The 25130-nt window shown below is 33.9% G+C and overlaps 1 protein-coding gene across 1 annotated transcript; it reads left to right on the top strand.

Annotated features, from left to right (window-relative positions):
• Nucleotides 1–23419: 23419 nt before the first annotated feature.
• On the top strand, nucleotides 23420–24834 carry LOC127112039 (lignin-forming anionic peroxidase). Its single transcript, XM_051046232.1, has 3 exons — nucleotides 23420–23855; nucleotides 23934–24099; nucleotides 24177–24834. Exons 1-3 carry the CDS (start codon nucleotides 23466–23468, stop codon nucleotides 24572–24574), a joined length of 954 nt encoding a protein of 317 aa, XP_050902189.1. The 5' UTR covers nucleotides 23420–23465; the 3' UTR covers nucleotides 24575–24834.
• The last annotated feature ends 296 nt before the right edge of the window (nucleotides 24835–25130 follow it).

Below are 25130 nucleotides of genomic sequence, written 5' to 3'. Positions count from 1 at the left end.
TTAAACTTCCGAAGACTTCGATACCGCATTAATGCCTCATCGATTAATTGTTCGACACATTTTTATTAAATTCAAAACCGTTGTCTTTGGAAAATTAGTTGAAAGGCTCATTTAGAACCTATGATGCTCACTTATAAACTAATTGAGGCTGAAAGGATATTTAAGCTACAAGAAACATGCTTATCTTTAACGAATTTTTACCCATAATAATAATAAAACAATAATAATATTTGGGCAGTCATTGTGAGAAACTATCAACATAAGACTTTCTCATAAATTGTTATAAATTATATCAATATTCGATTTTCACTTGTACGACTGATCATGGGATTTAATAAAATGAGTTATTTAAAAAGTCTCTAAAAAAATCCATTTTTTTATTACGCAATACAATCGTCCACTTTAAAAGAGAAAAAAAAATAGAAGCGTTAGATATTATATCGATTTCTATAAAAACAATTCTGTCTCAAGATGCTATATGTGAAAGTATGGTTGTCCATGTAAATATAAATGTGAAAATATTTGAAAATCAATGAAATAAGGTTATCCAAAAAAATAATTCATTGGACACGCGATATAGTCTTCTCCCTCAAGCACTTGCATTCTCTATCTCCCGCATCCATCTATCATATTTCTTCCTCATACACCTCATTATTATCTGCTCCTAAAATCCCTAACTTCGAAATGAGCTTCCAAAACTTCTTGTCAACTTCGAAATCCACATCTGACTAGAGACGAGAGTTACATCTGACCCAGTTCAATTCATCCAACGATTAACAACACAGTATCAAACCACACGGGAATTAAACTTCCGAAGACTTTCATACCACATTAATGCCTCACCGTTCAATGGTTCGACAAATTTTTATTACATTCAAAATCATTCTCTTTGGAAAATTTGTTGGCAAGCTCATTTAGAACCTATAATGCTCACTTATAAACTAATTGAGGCTGAAAGGATATTTAAGATACAAGAAACATGCCCATCTTTAACGAATTTTTACCAATATTTAAGATACGTTTTTTTAAAATTCAAAATCGTTGTCTTTGGAAAATTCGTAGACAAGCTCAGTTAGAACTTATGATGCTCACTTATAAACTAATTGCGACTGAAAGGATATTTAAGTTACAAGAAACTTGCCTATCTTTAAGGAATTTTTACCCATAATAATAAGAAAAAATAATAATATTTGGGCAGTCATTGTGAGAAATTATCAACATAAGACTTTCTCATAAATTGTTATAAATAATACCAATATTTGATTTTAACTTGTTTGACTGATCATCGGATTTAATAAAATGAGTATTTTAAAAAGTCTCTAAATAATCAATTTTTTTATTATGCGATACAGTCATCCACTTTAAAAGAAAAAAAATAGAAGTGTTACTTATTACATCAATTTCTCTAAAAACAGTTCTGTCTTAATATGCTGAATGAGAAAGTATGGTTGTCCAAGAAATACATTTTCTACATGTAAATATAAATGTGAATATATGATAAAATCAATGAAATAAGGTTATACAAAAAAGAATTCATTGGACACCCGATATTGTCTTCTCCCTCATGCATTTGCATTCTCTATCTCTCGCATCCATCTTTCATATTTCTTTCTCATACACCTCATTAGTATCTTCCCCTAAAATACCTAACTTCTAAATGAGCTTCAATACTTCTTGTCAACTTCGTAATCCACATCTGACCTGAGACAAGAGTTACATCTAACCCAATCCGATTCATCCAACGATTAACAACACAATTCAAACCACCTTAAAATTAAACTTCCGAAGACTTCGATACCACATTAATGCCTCACGGTCCAATGGTTCGACACATTTTTATCAAATTCAAAATCGTTGTCTTTGGAAAATTAGTTGACAAGCTCATTTAGAACCTATGATGCTCACTTGAAAACTAACTGAGACTGGAAGGATATTTAAGATACACGAAACTTGCCTATCTTTAACGGATTTTTACCCATAATAATACGAAAACAATAATAATATTTTGGCAGTCATTGTGAGAAACTATCAAGAGAAGACTTTCTCATAAATTGTTATAAATTATACCAATATTCGATTTTAATTTGTTTGATTGGTCATCGGATTTAATAAAATGAGTATTTAAAAAAGTCTCTAAAAAATCTAATTTTTTATCACGCGATACAGTCGTCTACTTTAAAAGAAAAAAGAAAGAAGTGTTACGTAGTACATCAATTACTCTAAAAACAATTATGTCTCAAGATGCTATATGAGAAAGTATGGTGGTCCATGAAATACTTTTTCTACATGTAAATATAAATGTGAAAATATAATAAAATCAATGAAATAAGGTTATCCGAAAAAGTATTCATTGGAGACCCGATATAGTCTTCTCCCTCAACCACTTGCAATCTCTATCTCTCGCGTCCATCTTTCATATTTCTATCTCATACACCTCATTATTATCAGCTCCTAAAATTCCGAAATTCTAACTGAGCTTCGAAAACTTCTTGTCAACTTCGTAATCCACATCTGACCTGAGACGAGAGTTACACCTGACCCAGTCCGATTCATCCAACGATTAACAACACAGTATCAAACCACATGGGAATTAAACTTCCGAAGACTTCGATACCGCATTAATGCCTCACCGTTCAATGGTTCGACACATTTTTATTAAATTCAAAATCGTTATCTTTGGGAAATTTTTTGACAAGCTCATTTAGAACATATGATGCTCACTTATAAACTAATTGAGGCGAAAAGGATATTTAAGTTAAAAGAAACTTGCCTATCTTTAATGAATTTTTACCCATAATAATAAGAAAAAATAATAATATTTGGGTAGTCATTGTGAGAAACTATCAACCTAGGACTTTCCCATAAATTGTTATAAATTATACCAATATTCGATTTTATTTTGTTTGACTGATCAACGGATTTAATAAAATGAGTATTTAAAAAAGCCTCTAAAAAATCATTTTTTTTATTACGCGATACAGTCGTCAACTTTAAAAGAAAAAAATAGAAATGTTACATATTACATCAATTTCTCTAAAAACAATTATGTCTCAAGATGCTATGTGAGAAAGTATGGTTGTCCATGAAATACTTTTTCTACATGTAAATATAAATGTGAAAATATGATAAAATCAATGAAATAAGGTCATCCGGAAAATAACTCATTGGACACCCGATGTAGTCTTCTCCCTCAAGCAGTTGCATTCACTATCTCTCGTATCCATCTTTCATATTTCTTCCTCATACAACTCATTATCATCCTCTCCTAAAATCCTAAACTTCTAAATGAGCTTTCAAAACTTGGTTTCAACTTCGGAATCCACATCTGACCTGTGACGAGAGTTACATCTGACCCAGTCTGCTTCATCCAATGATTAAAAACACAGTATTAAACCACCTGGGAATTAAACTTCCGAAGACTTCGATACCGTATTAATGCCTCATCGATTAATGGTTCGACACATTTTTATTAAATTCAAAACCGTTGTCTTTGGAAAATTAGTTGAAAGGCTCATTTAGAACCTATGATGCTCACTTATAAACTAATTGAGGCTGAAAGGATATTTAAGCTACAAGAAACATGCTTATCTTTAACGAATTTTTACCCATAATAATAATAAAACAATAATAATATTTGGGCAGTCATTGTGAGAAACTATCAACATAAGACTTTCTCATAAATTGTTATAAATTATATCAATATTCGATTTTCACTTGTTCGACTGATCATGGGATTTAATAAAATGAGTTATTTAAAAAGTCTCTAAAAAAATCCATTTTTTTATTACGCAATACAATCGTCCACTTTAAAAGAGAAAAAAAAATAGAAGTGTTACATATTATATCAATTTCTATAAAAACAATTCTGTCTCAAGATGCTATATGTGAAAGTATGGTTGTCCATGTAAATATAAATGTGAAAATATTTGAAAATCAATGAAATAAGGTTATCCAAAAAATAATTCATTGGACACGCGATATAGTCTTCTCCCTCAAGCACTTGCATTCTCTATCTCCCGCATCCATCTTTCATAATTCTTCCTCATACACCTCATTATTATCTGCTCCTAAAATCCCTAACTTCGAAATGAGCTTCCAAAACTTCTTGTCAACTTCGAAATCCGCATCTGACTAGAGACGAGAGTTACATCTGACCCAGTTCAATTCATCCAACGATTAACAACACAGTATTAAACCACACGGGAATTAAACTTCCGAAGACTTTCATACCACATTAATGCCTCACCGTTCAATGGTTCGACAAATTTTTATTACATTCAAAATCATTCTCTTTGGAAAATTTGTTGACAAGCTCATTTAGAACCTATAATGCTCACTTATAAACTAATTGAGGCTGAAAGGATATTTAAGATACAAGAAACATGCCCATCTTTAACGAATTTTTACCAATATTTAAGATACGTTTTTTTAAAATTCAAAATCGTTGTCTTTGGAAAATTCGTAGACAAGCTCAGTTAGAACTTATGATGCTCACTTATAAACTAATTGCGACTGAAAGGATATTTAAGTTACAAGAAACTTGCCTATCTTTAAGGAATTTTTACCCATAATAATAAGAAAAAATAATAATATTTAGGCAGTCATTGTGAGAAATTATCAACATAAGACTTTCTCATAAATTGTTATAAATAATACCAATATTTGATTTTAACTTGTTTGACTGATCATCGGATTTAATAAAATGAGTATTTTAAAAAGTCTCTAAATAATCAATTGATTTATTATGCGATACAGTCATCCACTTTAAAAGAAAAAAATAGAAGTGTTACTTATTACATCAATTTCTCTAAAAACAGTTATGTCTTAATATGCTGAATGAGAAAGTATGGTTGTCCAAGAAATACATTTTCTACATGTAAATATAAATGTGAATATATGATACAATCAATGAAATAAGGTTATACAAAAAAGAATTCATTGGACACCCGATATTGTCTTCTCCCTCATGCATTTGCATTCTCTATCTCTCGCATCCATCTTTCATATTTCTTTCTCATACACCTCATTAGTATCTTCCCCTAAAATACCTAATTTCTAAATGAGCTTCAATACTTCTTGTCAACTTCGTAATCCACATCTGACCTGAGACAAGAGTTACATCTAACCCAATCCGATTCATCCAACGATTAACAACACAATTCAAACCACCTTAAAATTAAACTTCCGAAGACTTCGATACCACATTAATGCCTCACGGTCCAATGGTTCGACACATTTTTATCAAATTCAAAATCGTTGTCTTTGGAAAATTAGTTGACAAGCTCATTTAGAACCTATGATGCTCACTTGAAAACTAACTGAGACTGGAAGGATATTTAAGATACACGAAACTTGCCTATCTTTAACGGATTTTTACCCATAATAATACGAAAACAATAATAATATTTTGGCAGTCATTGTGAGAAACTATCAAGAGAAGACTTTCTCATAAATTGTTATAAATTATACCAATATTCGATTTTAATTTGTTTGATTGGTCATCGGATTTAATAAAATGAGTATTTAAAAAAGTCTCTAAAAAATCAAATTTTTTATCACGCGATACAGTCGTCTACTTTAAAAGAAAAAAGAAAGAAGTGTTACGTAGTACATCAATTACTCTAAAAACAATTATGTCTCAAGATGCTATATGAGAAAGTATGGTGGTCCATGAAATACTTTTTCTACATGTAAATATAAATGTGAAAATATAATAAAATCAATGAAATAAGGTTATCCGAAAAAGTATTCATTGGAGACCCGATATAGTCTTCTCCCTCAACCACTTGCAATCTCTATCTCTCGCGTCCATCTTTCATATTTCTATCTCATACACCTCATTATTATCAGCTCCTAAAATTCCGAAATTCTAACTGAGCTTCGAAAACTTCTTGTCAACTTCGTAATCCACATCTGACCTGAGACGAGAGTTACACCTGACCCAGTCCGATTCATCCAACGATTAACAACACAGTATCAAACCACATGGGAATTAAACTTCCGAAGACTTCGATACCGCATTAATGCCTCACCGTTCAATGGTTCGACACATTTTTATTAAATTCAAAATCGTTATCTTTGGGAAACTATCAACATAGGACTTTCCCATAAATTGTTATAAATTATACCAATATTCGATTTTATTTTGTTTGACTGATCAACGGATTTAATAAAATGAGTATTTAAAAAAGTCTCTAAAAAATCATTTTTTTTATTACGCGATACAGTCGTCAACTTTAAAAGAAAAAAATAGAAATGTTACATATTACATCAATTTCTCTAAAAACAATTATGTCTCAAGATGCTATGTGAGAAAGTATGGTTGTCCATGAAATACCTTTTCTTCATGTAAATATAAATGTGAAAATATGATAAAATCAATGAAATAAGGTCATCCGGAAAATAACTCATTGGACACCCGATGTAGTCTTCTCCCTCAAGCAGTTGCATTCTCTATCTCTCGTATCCATCTTTCATATTTCTTCCTCATACAACTCATTATCATCCTCTCCTAAAATCCCAAACTTCTAAATGAGCTTTCAAAACTTGGTTTCAACTTCGGAATCCACATCTGACCTGTGACGAGAGTTACATCTGACCCAGTCTGCTTCATCCAATGATTAAAAACACAGTATTAAACCACCTGGGAATTAAACTTCCGAAGACTTCGATACCGCATTAATGCCTCATCGATTAATGGTTCGACACATTTTTATTAAATTCAAAACCGTTGTCTTTGGAAAATTAGTTGAAAGGCTCATTTAGAACCTATGATGCTCACTTATAAACTAATTGAGGCTGAAAGGATATTTAAGCTACAAGAAACATGCTTATCTTTAACGAATTTTTACCCATAATAATAATAAAACAATAATAATATTTGGGCAGTCATTGTGAGAAACTATCAACATAAGACTTTCTCATAAATTGTTATAAATTATATCAATATTCGATTTTCACTTGTACGACTGATCATGGGATTTAATAAAATGAGTATTTTAAAAAGTCTCTAAAAAATCCATTTTTTTATTACGCAATACAATCGTCCACTTTAAAAGAGAAAAAAAAATAGAAGTGTTACATATTATATCAATTTCTATAAAAACAATTCTGTCTCAAGATGCTATATGTGAAAGTATGGTTGTCCATGTAAATATTCCTAAATTCTAACTGAGCTTCCAAAACTTCTTGTCAACTTCGTAATCCACATCTGACCTGAGACGAGAGTTACATCTGACCCAGTCCGATTCATCCAACGATTAACAACACAGTATCAAACCACCTGGGAATTAAACTTCCGAAGACTTCGATACCGCATTAATGCCTCACCGTTCAATGGTTCGACACATTTTTATTAAATTCAAAATCGTTATCTTTGGGAAATTCTTTGACAAGCTCATTTAGAACTTATGATGCTCACTTATAAACTAATTGAGGCGAAAAGGATATTTAAGTTAAAAGAAACTTGCCTATCTTTAATGAATTTTTACCCATAATAATAAGAAAAAATAATAATATTTGGGTAGTCATTGTGAGAGACTATCAACATAGGACTTTCCCATAAATTGTTATAAATTATACCAATATTCGATTTTATTTTGTTTGACTGATCAACGGATTTAATAAAATGAGTATTTAAAAAAGTCTCTAAAAAATCAATTTTTTATTACGCGATACAGTCATCCACTTTAACTGGAAAAAAAATAGAAGTGTTACATATTACATCAATTTCTCTAAAAACAATTATGTCTCAATATGTTGAATTAGAAAGTATGGTTGTCCAAGAAATACATTTTCTACATGTAAATATAAATGTGAAAATATGATAAAATCAGTGAAATAAGGTTATCCGAAAAAGAATTCATTGGACACCCGATATAGTCTTCTCCCTCATGCACTTGCATTCTCTATCTCTCCCATCTATCTTTCATCTTTCTTCCTCACACACCTCATTATTATCTGCTCCTAATATCCCTAACTTCTAAATGAGCTTCCAAAACTTCTTGTCAACTTCGGAATCCACATCTGACTTGAGACGAGAGTTACATCTGACCCAGTCCGATTCATCCAACGATTAACAACACAATTTCAAACCACCTTAGAATTAAACTTCTGAAGACTTCAATAGCACATTGATGCCTCACCCTTCAATGATTCAACACATTTATTAAATTCAACATCATTATCCTTGGAAAATTTGTTGACAAGCTCATTTAGAAAAAGAATTCATTAGACACCCGATATAGTCTTCTCCCTCAACCACTTGCAATCTCTATCTCTCGCGTCCATCTTTCATATTTCTTCCTTAAACACCATGTTATTATCCGCTCCTAAAATCCCTAAATTCTAAACGAGCTTCAAAAACTTCTTGTTAACTTCGGAATCCACATCTGACCTGAGATGAGAGTCACATCTGACCCAGTCCGAATCATCCAACGATTAACATCACAGTATCAAACCACCTAGGAATTAAACTTCCGATGACTTCGATACCGCATTAATGCCTCACCGTTCAATGGTTTAACACATTTTTTTAAATTCAAAATTGTTGTCTTTGCAAAATTCTTTGACAAGCTCATTTAGAACATATAATGCACACTTATAAACTAATTGAGGCTGAAATGATATTTAAGTTACAAGAAACTTGCCTATCTTTAATGAATTTTAACCCATAATAATAAGAAAACAATAATAATATTTGGACAACCATTGTGAGAAATTATATACATAAGACCTTCTCATAAATTGTTATAAATTATACCAATATTCGATTTTAACTCGTTTGACTGATCACCGGATTTAATAAAATGAGTATTTTAAAAAGTGTCTAAAAAATAAATTTTTTTATTACGCGATACAGTCGTCCACTTTAAAAGAAAAAATAAATATAAGTGTTACATATTACATCAATTTCTCTAAAAAAAAGGTTATGTCTCAAGATGCTATATGAGAAAGTATGGTTGTCCAAGAAATACTTTTTCTAGATGTAAATATAAATGTGAAAATATGATAAAATCAATGAAATAAGGTTACCGAAAAAGAATTCATTGGACACCCAATATAGTCTTCTCGCTCAAGCACTTGCATTCTCTATCTCTCGCATCCACCTTTCATATTTCTTCCTCAAACACCTCGTTATTATCCGCCCTTAAAATCCCTAACTTCTAAATAAGCTTCCAAAACTTCTTGTCAACTTCAGAATCCATATCTGACCTGAGACGAGAGTTACATCTGACCCAGTCCGATTCATCCAACGATTTATAACACACAATAAAACCACCTCGGAATTAAAGTTCTGAACACTTCGATACCGCATTAATGCCTCACCATCCAATGGTTCAACACATTTTAATTAAATTCAAAATCGTTGTCTTTGGAAAATTCTTTGACAAGCTCATTTAGAACTTATGATGCTCACTTATAAACTAATTGAGGTTGAAAGGATATTTAAGTTACAAGAAACTTGCCTATCTTTAACGAATTTTTACCCATAATAATAAGAAATCAATAATAATATTTGGCAGTCATTGTCTGAAACTATCAACGTAAGACTTTCTAATAAATTGTTATAAATTTTACCAATATTCGATTTTAACTTGTTTGACTGATCATCAGATTTAATAAAATGAGTATTTAAAAAAGTCTCTAAAAAAACATTTTTTTATTACACGATACAGTCGTCCACTTCATAAGAAAAAAAATAGAAGTGTTACATATTACATCAATTTCTCTAAAAACAATTATGTCTCAAGATGCTATATGTGAAAGTATGGTTGTTCATGAAATACTTTTTCTGCATGTAAATATAAATTTTAAAATATGATCAAATCAATGAAATAAGGTTTGTAAGACCCCAATTTTAACCCTAAGATCCCTCATGCTATCTCATCATATGCATTGGCATTGGGATCACATCTTGGATCCTCCTTACCCCTCATTCATTGGGTTTGCATTGGGAAAGATCACCAAGCATATTTGATTGTATTATACTTTGTATTTTATCATCTTTACTAACCAAAATACCAAAAATATGTCTTTGTATAAACTAACTCTATTGTAGGTAGGGCATGTGCTCACCATTGATCTCAGGCTCACATCTAGGGTTTAAAAAATGCATAACTCCTTCATATTAAATCCAAATGAGGTCAAGTTTGTAACCATTTTGAATTACTTTCAGATAGATACAATTTTGATGAAGGAACCTTTTTCATTTGAAGCTCACATAAAAAGTTAGCCAAGTTGGAATAAGTGAACATATGGCTTGACACTTAGATTTTTTTTTTGACATGTTTGATTTTCCCAACTTCCACCTCAAAATTAATCATTATCCAAGCTTCAAATTAAAAAGTGTCCAACATAAAAGTTGTTCCTATTGATCTAACCTTTCCAAAAAGTCCCATTTCATCCCATTTGGACAAAGTATGAGTGACTTGCGCATGGCTTGAACATGGACGACCATTTGGCACAAGTGAACTTGAAACTTTCATACACAATTGCATGGCTTACCAATGTGACTTCAACAATGTTTGTACTTGTTTTTGGACCTTAAGAGATGATTACATGGGCCTATCACACGCCCATGCACCCATGCAATGTACATTTCTATTTTTGGAGCTTTGATTTCAAGTGTGCATTTAGCAATCATATGGCTATAAATAGAGACCCTTGTGATCAAAATTAAGGACCATGTGCGCCAAATTTGAATCCCAATCTCCAAAACCCTTTCATTCAAAGGATAACCTTGAGAATTTCCTTTGGAAATTGAGTTTGAATCTCACTGTTTTGAGATTCAAATCTCCAAGAGTCCTGTACCTTTTATTGATTCATTTCCATTCCTCCAAGTGTCCTGAGCAAGATCAAGAGAAAGTGGAAGCAAGATCGAGTCTATACAGACCTGCATTGATGGTGTTTTCCAGAAATTTTCATCTCTTCGATTCTCACTCAATTCTCCATAATTCTTCTTGATCTTTGGTTGTCTGAAGTCCTACCAATATAGGCAACAAGACCGAGTTGCTTTGAGGTCAATTCGAAGCAACTCAGATCGAGTTGCTTTGAGGTCAAATCAAACCCAAAAAGGTATTAATTTTTTGATCCAAAAAATAAGAAAATGTTTGTCACTATGGATGTTACATTCTTTGAAAATAAATCTTTTTTTGATGACACTCATCTTCAACGGGGGGAGATAAACGAAGACTCGTTTTAATTTAGGGCATGGGATTTTAAATAACTTATCTTACCCAACATCACAAAATTCTGAGATTTTTACTCCTGCACCAGTAGAAAATGGCCATGATTCTTTATCTGATTCTACTCCTGTTATGAGTAAGGAACCTTGTGAATCCGAGCCTACATTTTCTCCTGTAGAAAACAATGAGAATCCTGAAAACGATGATAATGATGATCTAATTGAAATGCCACAAAATAATGAGTCATTTCACCAAAACAAATTTGAATTAGGAAACAGGACTTGGAAAGGAAAGATTTTTATGAAAAAGCACCATAAAGGAAATGACCAATCCACATCTCAACACTACCGGGAATCTGAATCGGGGAATGATCAACTTCCTAACAAAAGGGAAGGTAAGTCTATCTTTGTTTTTTAGATTCGTATTTTGTATCCGGATATAGATGATCATGTTTCCATTAGAAAACCTGTCAGATCTTGCACTAAACATCCCATGTCCAATTTTATATCATATTCAAATTTGTTTTCATTTATGTATGCCTTCACTTCAAAATTGTCTAGTGTAGAAATTCCAAAAAGTATACACACTACGCCAAATAAGGGAAAAGAGGGCGCTTTTTTGGCCTATAACAGCGCTTTAAAGCGCCCTCTAATCTGGCGCTTGCATAGGTAAAGAGAGCGCTTTTTTTCCTAGTGAAAGCGCTGTCTAAAGTGGCTCTTTAAGCCCTTTAAGGGCCACTTTAGAGGGCGCTTTTTAAAGAAAGCGCCCTCTAAAGTGGAAACATTTAAGGGTTTAGAGGGCGCTTTTCCTAGAAAGCGCCCTCTAAAGTGGAAACTTTTAAGGGTTTAGAGGGCGCTTTTACTGGAAAGCGCCCTCTAAAGTGGAAATTTAAAGGGTTTAGAAGGCGCTTATTTTGGGAAGCGCCCTCTAAAGTGGGTGGTTATTTAAATTTTTTTTTTTAAAAAGCGCTATATTTTTTTATTTATTTTAGACAACCTGTATATTGAAGCAGTACACCCAAAACTGTATAATTTGAAGCCCTTTTTCACACATTGCATTGAACAAGCCTTATATACAACAATCCATACATATACAACAATCCACTGATATATAATCGTTTAACTTCTAAAGATTCTAAATATACAACCAATTCATAACTTAAAAAGAAATAAAACTAAGTAGCAAAAGCATCTCTGAGATGTATGTTTTTTTTGCTAGCAGCAGTCTTCTTAGCAACAACCTCTTTTTGTTATCAATAGCATGAACCTAAAATATCATAAAATTAGTTAGGTGAAGTATAAGATCAAGAATTAACATTTTCTATGCATAAATATCATATAATTGTGTTTATACCTTTTTTTTATGCAACTGACTCGATTTGCTGCGTAATCCGCTTATTTTTTTGGTCCCTTATCTTTTGAAGATAGAGTTGATATTTGTTTAGATGGACATGTTTCATTGTCGTAGAGGGATACTTTCAAATATCCAGCATCATCATCTACGCGAATGAGGCTTGACGACAATGGAACATCTCCATCTAAACAAATATCAATTGATACTTTCAAGTATCCCTTGCCCCTTGCACGAATGATTGACTTCATAATAGCCATTTTACCTGTAATAAAGAAAACAATTAAAATCAGATGACAAGTGTAAAAACAATTAAAATCATAAAAGTCATTTTATCTGTAATAAAGAAAATAATTAAAATCATTTGACCTGTACCTTTTTCACTAAGTTCTCTTTCTTTTCTTGGTTGGAATATGTTCTACATTTCTCATCTTGATCATTTCTGGTAAACGATTCAATCTCAACATCAATATCCCCTTGATCTCCAGTGTTTTCATCAATTACTTTGTTGGAAAAAAGAACTATAGACCATTTCGTACTTTTCGGATCATTGACATAGAACACTTGTCTAGCTTGAGAGGCTAGAATAAAAGACTCATCTTTGTATCCCACCCTATTAAGATCCACTTGCAAAAATCCTGACTTATCCATTCGAATGCCGTTATTATTTTCAACCCACTTGCAACCAAATATAGGAATCTGAAACTTCTCATAATCAAACACCCAAATGCGCTCGATAACACCAAAATACGACAGATTTGCAAATTTGGGGTTTAAGTCCTTCACACTTGATATGTGCATTGCTTCAGCTACCACGGTGACACCACTATTCTGCATAGTAGTTTTATCATCTTGTTCTTTGGTATAAAATGTGTATCCATTAATCGCGTATGCGCTATAAGAAAAAACATGGAAACTTGGACCATATGCTAAGCATCTCAACCTTTCTGTTATTGAAGCGGGATCTGAATAATACTTTGAATAAATATGATCCTTAAACCAAGGTATAAAACATCGATTGTGCTCTCGTACTATCCAATTTTCATTTCTATTGGGATTTAAACCTCGGAGAATATCCTTGTGAATTTCAACATACGGCTCAACCTCATTCTCATTGTGCAGAACATACAAATGCACTTGATCCCGTTCGACCCTTGATACTGCCACGATTTTATTTCCAATTAGATTTTTTCCTTCTTTCTTTTCGACAAGCTGAGACTTGGGGAGTCCGATTGACTGAACATTAGACAAATATTCAGTACAAAACTCAATCGCTTCTTCAACAATGTATCTTTCAACCATACAATCTTCTGGTCGACTTCGGTTCTTCACGTACCCTTTTAATATTTTCATATAACGTTCAACAGGGTACATCCATCTCATATAAGCTGGTCCACACAATTGTGTCTCTTTCACAAGATGAACAACTAGATATACCATTATGTCAAAAAATGATGGAGGAAAAAACATTTCAAGCTCACACAAAGTAATAACGATTTCTTTTTGCAACATTGGTAAGATCGCAGGATTGATCACCTTACTGCAAATTGACTTGAAGAAAGAACACAACTTAGTTATAGAGCTTCTTACTTTTTCTGGAAGAATAGAACGTATACCTATTGGGAGAAAATGTTCCATTATAACATGGCAATCATGGGTCTTTAAACTCTTTAACTTGAGGTCTTTCATAGACACAAGTCTTCTAATATCTGAAGAGTACCCTTCTGGAACTTTAACTTCACTTAGAAACTTACACAATGTTTTTTTCTCCTTTCTAGATAGAGTATAAGCAGCAGGCGGTAGATATGTTCGTTTTCCTTTCTTCAAGGGTCCTAATTCAGTTCTTATTCCCATCGCTATCAAGTCCTTTCTTGCCTTAAGGCCATCCTTAGACTTTCCTTGTATATTGAGTAACGTGCCAATAACACTTTCAAATACATTTTTTTCAATATGCATAACATCAAGAAAATGTCTCACATACAAGGACTTCCAATACGGCAATTCAAAAAAAACTGACCTCTTCTTCCACCCACTTTTGACAAGTGTGTGGGCAAAAGGCTTGCCAAACTGAGTATCCAAATCTTTCACCTTTTTAAAAATTTGATCACCCGTCAATATAGGTGGAGCTCTGCCTTGTTCTGTCTCTCCATTGAACGCCTTTCTCCATCCACGGTAGTGATGATTTGAATTTAAGAATCTCCGATGACCGAGAAAGACATTCTTCTGACCAAACTCCAAGCGCTTCCAATCTGTTTTATCTTCACAAATAGGACACGCACATTGACCTTTTATGCTATACCCTGATAGATTTCCGTATGCTGGAAAATCATTAATTGTGCCAAACAACATCGCCCTCAAGTTGAAACTTTCTTTCCTATATCCATCATAAACCTCCACACCGGTCTCCCACAAAATCTTTAAATCTTCGATTAAGGGCTTCAAGTACACGTCTATGTCATTCCCTGGTTGTTTAGGTCCAGAAATCAACATAGACAACATCATGTACTTACGCTTCATACATAGCCATGGAGGTAGGTTATAAATCATAATAATCACAGGCCATGTACTGTGTGAGATACTCTGGATACCGTGTGGGTTCATTCCATCAGTAGATAATGCCAAGCGAAGGTTTCTTGATTCTTCTCCAAATTCAGGATAATCATTATCATATTTCAACCACTGTGGTGAATCTGCCGGATGTCGATACTTTCCATCTATAATTCTTTCATCTGCATGCCAGGTCAAGTGTCTTGAATCGGTTTCACTACGAAACATGCGTCTAAATCTCGGAATAACAGGAAATTACCACAAGACTTTTGCTGGAGACAACTTGTTCTTATATCGCGAGACACCGCATTTAGGACACTTATTTAACGATGCATACTCATTTCGAAACAAAACGCAATCGTTTGGACATGCATGTATCTTATCATAGCTCATGCCAATAGAGCACAACATCTTTTTGGTCTCATATGTTCGATTGGGAAGAACATTATCCTCAGGAAGCATATCTTTCAAAAGGGCTAATAACTCTGTGAAACTTTTATCCGACCATCCATTGCCCGCCTTTAAGTTGTACAACTTTAATACCGCAGACAATCTTGTGAATTTAGTGCAACCATCATACAAAGGTTTCTCTGCATCACTTACCAACCTCTCAAACATTTCGGGACAATCCTTAAGATCTCCTTCAAGTGCTTCTGCAATATCTTCAACTCGATCACAATCGTATGTATCTGCGCCACTATAGTTTGAGGCATAGGTCGTACTATCCCCCGGTTCAACATTCTCGTTACTTTTCTCACCATGCAAATTCCAACATGTATAACTTCGATCAATTCCATGCCTCATTAGATGCGATGTCAACTGAACTGCGTCAACCCGTTTCCCATAACAACAACCCAAGCAAGGACATATCATTCTACTGGGGTCTTCAGCGTGCGCAACGGCAAACTTAATGAATTCTGATACCCCATTCTCGTACTCTCTCGACAATCGATTGGAAGACATCCATGTATTATCCATTACTAATTAGAATAAACAAAAAAAAATTTCAGAAGAGAAACCAATTTCAGAAGATACTCTGTGCAGGGCATTCATGTCTCCATTTACTCTATCAAATAACATCCATACCTAAACTTCTTAAGTTACTAGCTACGCTATGTACGCTAAGTTACTAGAATCAAAGGTTTCTACTGTCTCTATAATGCAACCATAGCCGAACCCTAACAACAGTCTTTGAATGTGATTCATAGCGATATCAAATTCAGCAATTTAAAAACCAACCGTCAATTGCCTAATAAACCCAAACTATTTAAATGACTATGAATATTGAAACTTTACAGGTCGAAACAAACGTAGCATAAACAACAATAACATAAAACTGAAACGGGGCAAAGCTAAAACAAAGCAATAGTGCAAGTAATAATGTATGCATCGTGTACCTTTGATTGGTAGAAGGAGGAAACGTCGTAGATCTAACAGAGGTGGAAGGAGAACGCCTTAGAACCCTAACGTGAAAAAGAACGAAAATAACAGAGAGTGAAATAACAAAACGTGCAGTATGTTATAATTTTAATGTTTACTAAAGGGGACCTTAGAGGGCGCTTGTGGAAAAAAAGCGCCCTCTAAAGGGGGCCTAAGACGGCGCTTATTAAAAGCGCCCTCTAAGGGTAACCTTAGAGGGCGCTTTCTAAAAAGCGCCATGTATTGTTGTCCCTCTATCTCCTCCTTATTTTTTCGCTTCACCTTAGAGGGCGCTTTATTACAAAAGCGCCCTCTAAAGTGCGCTGTCTATTGCTCCTTATTTTTTCGCTTCACTTTAGAGAGCGCTTTTGTAATAAAGCGCCCTCTAAGGTGCGCTGTCTATTCCAGTTTTTGGCGTAGTGACAGGTTGCTCTAGAAATTCCAAAGTGGATGGAAGTTGTACTTGAGGAGATGAAAGCTCTTGAAAAGAATAAAACTTGAAGTGTTATGTCATTACCAGATGGCAAGAAGAGAGTTGGATGTAAATGGGTGTTTATTGTGAATTATAATTTAGATGGGTCAATTAAAAGGTACAAGTCTCGCTTGGTGGCTAAAGGCTTTACTCAGACCTACGGTATTGATTACTCAGAGACATTTTCTCCTATTGCAAAATTGAACACTGTCAGAATTCTTTTGTCTCTTGCTGCTAACATGGATTGGCCTTTGCATCAGTTAGATGTTAAAAATGCCTTTCTTAATGGCGATCTAGAAGAAGAAGTTTATATGGACATTCCTCCTGGCTTTGAAAATAAATTTGGATCAAATGTGTGCAAACTAAATACGTCTTTGTATGGATTAAAGCAGTCCCCTAGAGCTTGGTTTGAAAAATTCACTCAATCCATGAAGAAACAAGGGTACATCCAAGGACAGGCTGACCACACCTTGTTCACAAAGTTCTCCCACGATGGGAAAGTTGTTGTCTTGATTGTTTATGTTTATAATATTGCCCTTACTGGAGACGATACAGTGGACATGGCAAGCTTAAAAGAGAAATTGGCAGTAGACTTTGAAATCAAGGACTTGGGATTCATGAGATATTTTCTAGGTATGGAGGTTGCTCGGTCAAAGATGGTATTGTGGTTTCACAGCAGAAATACATTCTAAACTTGTTGAAAGAAACATGAATGAGTGGATGTCGTCCTGCAGATACCCCTATGGATCCTAATGCTAAACTTTGGGGAGAAGGTAATGTTTCTGTTGATACTGGGAGATATCAAAGTCTGGTTCGGAAACTGATCTATTTATCACACATGCAACCTGATATTGCTTTCTCAGTTAGTGTAGTGAGTCAATTTAGGCATTCTCCTTTCGAGGAACATCTTGAGGCAGTCTATAGGATACTGAGATATTTGAAAGGAAATCATGGAAAGGGTTTATTTTTTAAGACTAGTGAAAGAAATGTGTCTATCTTCATCGATGTCGATTGGGAAGGTTCAGTCACAGATAAAAGATCAACCTCTAAATATTGTGCATATGTTTGGGGTAATCTTGTGACATGGAGGAGCAAGAAACAAGGAGTTGTAGCAAGGAGTAGTGCAGAGGTCGAGTTTAGAGATATGTATCAAGGTATTTGTGAAGGATTATGGATCCTTAGAGTCCTAGAAGAACTTAAGATGAAAATTGAGCTTCCATTGAAATTATACTCTAATAGTAAAGATGTTATTAGCATAGCTCATAATCCAGTTCAACATGACAGAACAAAGCATATCGATATTGATCGACACTTCATAAAGGAGAAGTTAGATGTGGGAATCATATGTCTACCCTTCGTGATTTCAAGTTAGAAAACTGCAGATATCCTGATAAAAAGTTTGGCAAGACCTACTTTTGAGTATTTGATAGACAAGTTAGGCATGATAGATATCTATGCACCAACTTGAGGGGGGTGTTGGAAAATATATTATTTCCGGTTTTATTATTGCCTTTAATACTACTTTTATTTTTCTTAATTCTCCATTAAGGAGAAAATCAATTGTAATAATTGTATCTTCACTATATAAATCAGCCTAAGACTGACGAATAAGATATAACAATCTTCGATTTTAACTTGTTTAACTGATCATCACATTTTATAAAATGAGTATTTAATAAATTTTCTAAAAAATCAATTTATTTAATTACGCAATACCCTCGTTCACTTTAAGTTGCTTCACGAAAAGAATCGTCATCCAACTAAAAACAACACACGGATAACCAAAAGTCGACACTCTCAACGGTGCCCCGAACAAAGTTTATCATGGAGATTATTAGGATTATGTATTGGTGAATTTCATGGAGGAAGAAGAAGGAAAAAGGCGTGGGGAATGGTGTGAGTGTGAGAGGAAATTCATCATTCACAAAATATAAATGAAAAAAATTAAAAAAGAAATTAATATTTTTTTAAAACTTAAAAATAAAATAAAATAAAATCCATGTGGATTATAAAAGAATAATAAAAATTAAATTAAATAAGTTATGACATTCCCTTATATATTACAAGGAGAATACACATTCGAAAGAAGTAGTTCTGGCCTTTACAATCTACATTGACTCCAACAAACCCCTCGCCCCTGAAGCTAAACTTCATGTTTAAAAGACGAAAATTTTACCTCATACCCCATAAATAGGTTATATTTCTGAAAAAAATTGGTTTTTACTTCATTTTCGCTTCAAGACTTTCAGAACAACATTTTTACCATTGTAAATCGGAACTCATAGAGTAAGTCTTCCGGTTCACAAACAACATACTAGAACTCTTTGTACAAGACTTACGATTTTGAACATTAATCGGAAAAATGTGCTTTAATTGAGTAATATTTGAATATTTTATATTGTGTTTTATAACATGTGTTTTAATTGTTTTCAGGAGATAGGTCCGAAGAAAGATTTGAAGGTTGTTGGACACGGACTTAAGTTGACATCGAGGGTTCCACTAGCTCTTCCACAACAGATGGACAGTTGGGTTTCTAGGTCTGGGTTATATTCACTCCAAAAAACTAGTTTAACGAAGATAGACACAAACTTTATATCCGCATTTGGGGAGAGATGGAATCTAGAGACGTCTTCATTTCACATGTCGTTTGGTGAGATGAGCATTACTTTGGATGACGTCTCTTGTCTGCTTCACTTGCCCATCAGGGGTGTGTTATGGAGTCCTCAAGATGTCACTGAAGAAGTTGTTGTTGAACTTGTTGTTGACTACTTAGGAGTGTCACAGAGTGAGGCACATGGACATGTTCGTAGCTGCATGAGTTCTTATTATAATGTGGAGTTGTTATACGATTTATTCGTACATCATAAAGCTGCTTCTAGATGGACATATGCGACTAGAGCATATTTGTTGATGTTGGTGGGTTCCGTAATTTTTGCCGACAAGACTTTTACACTTGTCGAGGCACGATATCTCTTACTGATTACGAACTTAGATAGATGTCCGGGATACAGTTGGGGAGCAACTGCATTAGTTACCTTTGGAGATACGTCCATGTTCAGTTGCAAGAAGCTCGGTGGATATCCTACTCTCCTACATGTATTTAATTTAATTTTGTTTATTATGTGTTAATTAATTTTATAAAGTATGTTAATTTAATTTATTTTGTTTATTATATTTTTATATTGTAACAGTGCTGGATTCACGAGTACTTTCCAACTGTTGGAAAAAGAGGAGAGAATTAGAAATCAGTTGATAATTATGGTCTTCCTCGAGGGATGAGATGATCATATAAGCAAGGAGTCCTGAAGGTGGATGACTTGTGAACTATTTTGGACGAGCTGACACCTATCGACATCATATGGCGTCCATTTAAGGATCATAGAGGATGAAGTCAGTTTGATGAGTTATGTCTGTACAGGGGGTGTTTGAAGTGGGCTGACACAGTTGTTCCATACTTTCCTGACAGATGTATACGTTAGTCCGGGTACAGACAGTATGTTCCATCCCCACCTCCTGATTGTATGATGACTAATGATATTGATGTTGATTGGATTTGTTACCATCAAAGCGTTGTTGCTGTGATCCGTCCAATAACATTGACCACCACTCCATCTGATATAGAAGATGGATACCTATAGTGGTATTATTGTGTTTCGCATCCTCGTTTGGTCCCGCCCCATCATGATGGACCAACACAGGTGACAGTTCATGTTTACGAAGCAGGACCACCTGGTCCTAATTGGGCTCGTGTTTCTACATTGATTCATCGTTATTTGAGACAAGTTAATGCCGAAGAGGAAGATCTGTAGTTTGTTGATTTATTTGAAGCTTTGCATATTTCTTGTTCACATTGATTTATGTATTAACTTTTAGAACTGAATGTATTAAAACTGACATAATATTCATAATATAATATTTATAATATAATATTCATGTTTTGATTACAGATTCATGCTAATATAGGCCTAAGTAATTTCCAATGTTGTAGACGTTTTGCAAATCCTAACATCCAAGTCGTTGCTGCTGGACAACGAAACTTCTTCCAATCTAATGTGACCGGTGGCAACGAAAACCCCTCTTTCATGTTTACCTGATAACAATAATTACAACATATATTTAATAAAGTGAACTAAGTTAAATAATTAAAATAGTAAGTCATTTAAAATAAAATATGTACCTGAACCCAATGATTTTGGTTAAGAAAACCAGTGCAATAAATGGAGACATTTGGTGATTGTGAACTTGTCAAAGAAAAGAAAGTCATGCACGGATTGACACAGTCTGCATCCTTAATAAGCTTAAACAAATTATGTATATCACTTATAGGACCTCTTATCTCTTTTTCTATCATACTCTTATGCTTGTATATTTGCGTAATCCGAGTGACATTCTCTAGATCTCTTGCAAGCAATATGTGTCTAGGTGGTACATGTCTCTTTGTCAAATCAACGATATGATGCTTCTCATTTGTGGTCAACCTACCAACAAAGGAATGACCTTCTAATCTATCAAGTAAACTATGATTATGGACCCAATATTTTACATCAATCTTCCAACCAAACTCATTTTTCGCCGGAGTCGGCCTGATTTTAAATGGGCATCCGTATTTTTTGGACGCATTTTGGGTTCCACTATCAGTATCCTTGTACTTCCCACCTTTATCACAACCAAATATTAATTTGTTACTTCTCTCTCTCTCTTGTCTGTTTCAGTATCTGAACGAGTGATGATCATAGTTACTTTATTATGGATTTGAACCTTTTTCAGTGTCTGTTTTAAATCTTTGAGTGGTTAAAAAAGCATCAGAAGTACCTACACATATTTGGGAAAGAATTTACATACATGTACAATAAAAAATATTTAAAAAAAAGTCAAAAAAATTTTAAAAATGTAAACCGGAAGTCTGCAAGGAAGAGTTCCAGATCATACAAATAACATACCGGAAGTATTTGTGAAAGACTTTAAGTGTATGTGACTTTATTAACCGTAACACATATGATAAGTGTTCTGAAACGTTGTTTTTTCAAAACTGAACTGGAACTCTTCAAGTAAGTCTTCCGGAACACGTTATGCAATAAACTAAATGTCTTTAATGAAGTCTTCCGGTTTGGAAAAAAACATACCGGAAATCTTTTCCAATGAGTTCCGGTATGAGGGTGAATAGTGTAATTTTCGAAAGTCTCAATTGAACGGTTAAAAGTGAAATGGTAAATTGGTTAAAAACAAACAAGGGTAAATTTGGTATTTTTAAAAATATATAGGGGTGTTGGTGTAACTGCATGGATATGAAGTAAATTTTCCTTAAAAGACCCTTCTTCCATAGGATAACCAATCCACCTTCCGCTCCGTTAGCTTCATTAGCATACGACTCAACACAATTTTTACCCCAAAAAGAAGCAGCTAACAAATCATTGAAAATATGTAATTTTGTTTCGTGGAAAAAACAAAAATCAGTGTTACCTTTCTACATTATGTTAGTAATTCTACGTCAGTTCACCTTGTTACCACCTCATCTTATATTGAATGTGAAGCAATTCATTGGACATCCGATATAGTCTTCTTCCTCAAGCACTTGCCTTTTCTATCTCTCGCATCCATCTCTATTATCCGCTCCTGAAACTCCCAACTTATAAATGAGTTTCCAAACCTTCTTGTCAACTTCGGAATCTACATATGATCTGAGACGAGAGTTACATCTGACCGCGTCCGATTCAGCCAACGATTAACAACACGGTATCAAACCACCTGGGAATTAAACTTCTGAAGACTTCGATACCGCATTAATGCCTCACCGTTCAATGGTTCGACACATTTTTATTGAATTCAAAATCGTTGTCTTTGGAAAATTCGTTGACAAACTCATTTAGAACCTATGATGCTCACTTATAAACAAATTGAGATCGAAAGGATATTTTAATTACAAGAAACTTGTCTATCTTTAACGAATTTTTACCCATAATAATAAGAAAACAATAATAATATTTGGGTTGTCATTGTGAGAAACTGTCAACCGAAGACTTTCTCATAAATTGTTAGAAATTATACCAATCTTAGATTTTAACTTGTTTGACTTATCATCAGATTTAATAAAATGAGTATTTAATATAGTCTCTAAAAAATCAATTTTGTCTCAAGGTGCTATATGTGAAAGTATGGTTGTCGATAAAATCAATTTTGTCTCAAGGTGCTATATTGAAAAGTATGTACGTAGAGATGATGAAGTGGCAAGAAACAATACTATTTGTCAACCAACCAACCAAGGGAGAATTGGTCAGAATTGTGAATATGGAAAAGGTTGAGGAGCGAATTAGCAAACCTTTGCAGTGCAACGCGTTGAAGGTAGCGGACATGAGTGACCATGAAACATTCTCTCGCAGTTTCTATTACACACACTATATATATATATATATATGCATGATCGATCATTTCATAATCATCTTGCTAACATTCATATATTATTTTCTGAAATTCAATCATCAATCAACACTTACATGGCTTATAGAATTGTTGTTACAATATTGGTGCTGCTAGCCACAATATGTGATGCACAGTTGTCTTCTACATTTTACGACACTACATGCCCCGATGCACTAACCACCATTAGAACTGCCATTCGTACAGCTGTCTCTAAAGAGCGTCGCATGGCTGCATCTCTCATTCGCCTTCATTTTCATGACTGCTTTGTGCAGGGCTGTGATGCATCCATTTTGCTAGATGACAGTACCACAATCGAGAGCGAAAAGACTGCACTTCCAAATCTTAACTCAGCAAGAGGATTTCAAGTCATTGATAATGCAAAATCACAGGTAGAGAAAGTATGTCCCGGAGTTGTGTCTTGTGCAGACATAGTAGCTGTAGCCGCACGTGATGCATCATTCGCTGTAAGTTTACAATTTGCATTGCATGCTTATTAATAATTTCATGACTATATATTAATAATTTCATATTTACAATTACAGGTAGGTGGTCCATCATGGACAGTGAAACTTGGAAGAAGAGATTCTACTACGGCAAGCAAAAGTTTGGCCAATACGGACCTTCCATTCTTTACCGACGATCTTCAAACTCTTATATCTAAATTTACTATTAAAGGTCTCACTGCCAAAGACATGGTTGCTCTATCTGGTAAATTTATTACTAGTTTCAAACATCCATATTTTCATATTTGCTTATATTAATCAATTTCATTTTAACTAACTTAGGTGCCCACACAATCGGACAAGCTCAATGCTTTACATTTCGTGATAGGATATACAACAATGCAAGTGACATAGATGCTGGATTCGCTACCACTCGCCAACGTGGTTGTCCATCTTCCAGTTCCACTTCAAACAATCAGAAGTTGGCAGCACTCGACTTGGTCACACCAAATTCTTTTGACAACAACTACTTTAAGAATTTAATTCAAAAGAAGGGTCTTCTACAATCAGACCAAGTTCTTTTCAGCGGTGGATCTACGGATTCTATCGTTTCTCAATACAGCCAAAATCCTACCGCTTTTAAATCTGATTTTGCAGCTTCTATGATAAACATGGGAGATATTCAACCATTAACAGGATCCGCCGGAATCATTAGACGTATCTGCAGTGCTGCCAACTAATTCTACACATTCTTTCTTTCTTTATCACAAACAATCCATTGATATTCATTAAATGGTCTGTTTCAATATTTTATAATTAAATTAATTATTTTATTTATTTTTGTTCTTGTGTAATCAATTGTAAAGTGTTAAATGATTATCTTTTGTTATAATTTTATTATATACAAATGTATTTCTAGATGATCAAAAGGATTTTCATATCTCATATGATGAATGGGTCTAAATGGAGAAACTCAACATATATTGAGAGATGTTCTAAAGAGTCATTGTTTCAAATATGCAATTTTTATATTTATCAGAATGATTAATTTGCAAACATCTATGTATAAGAAAAATTAATATTGATCAATTTGATTTTAACTTAAGTTAACCCAAAACAGAACAAGTTCAATGCTTTACATTTCGTGACATAGTATATAACGCAAGTGATACAGATGTTGGATTTGCTAACACTCTTATGTGAAAGCTTGAATTTTGATCTCAAAGTTGAAAGTGTGAAATCTTGCTCTATAAAACAAATGAGAATTTGTTATTAGTCTCAAATCTTGTTCTTTGT

Source organism: Lathyrus oleraceus, unplaced genomic scaffold, assembly GCF_024323335.1.
Source record: "Lathyrus oleraceus cultivar Zhongwan6 unplaced genomic scaffold, CAAS_Psat_ZW6_1.0 chrUn0023, whole genome shotgun sequence".
NCBI lineage: Eukaryota > Viridiplantae > Streptophyta > Magnoliopsida > Fabales > Fabaceae > Lathyrus > Lathyrus oleraceus.
Note: the sequence above shows the minus strand (reverse complement) of the source record. Positions and strands in the feature narration are given on the sequence as shown.

Excerpts from the sequence above, each read along its gene's own strand:
- LOC127112039 (XM_051046232.1), top strand. The coding sequence starts at position 23,466 with ATGGCTTATAGAATTGTTGTTACAATATTGGTGCTGCTAGCCACAATA. Across the intron at positions 23,856-23,933 it reads CACGTGATGCATCATTCGCT|GTAGGTGGTCCATCATGGAC; the intron begins GTAAGTTTACAA and ends TTACAATTACAG. Across the intron at positions 24,100-24,176 it reads AGACATGGTTGCTCTATCTG|GTGCCCACACAATCGGACAA; the intron begins GTAAATTTATTA and ends TAACTAACTTAG.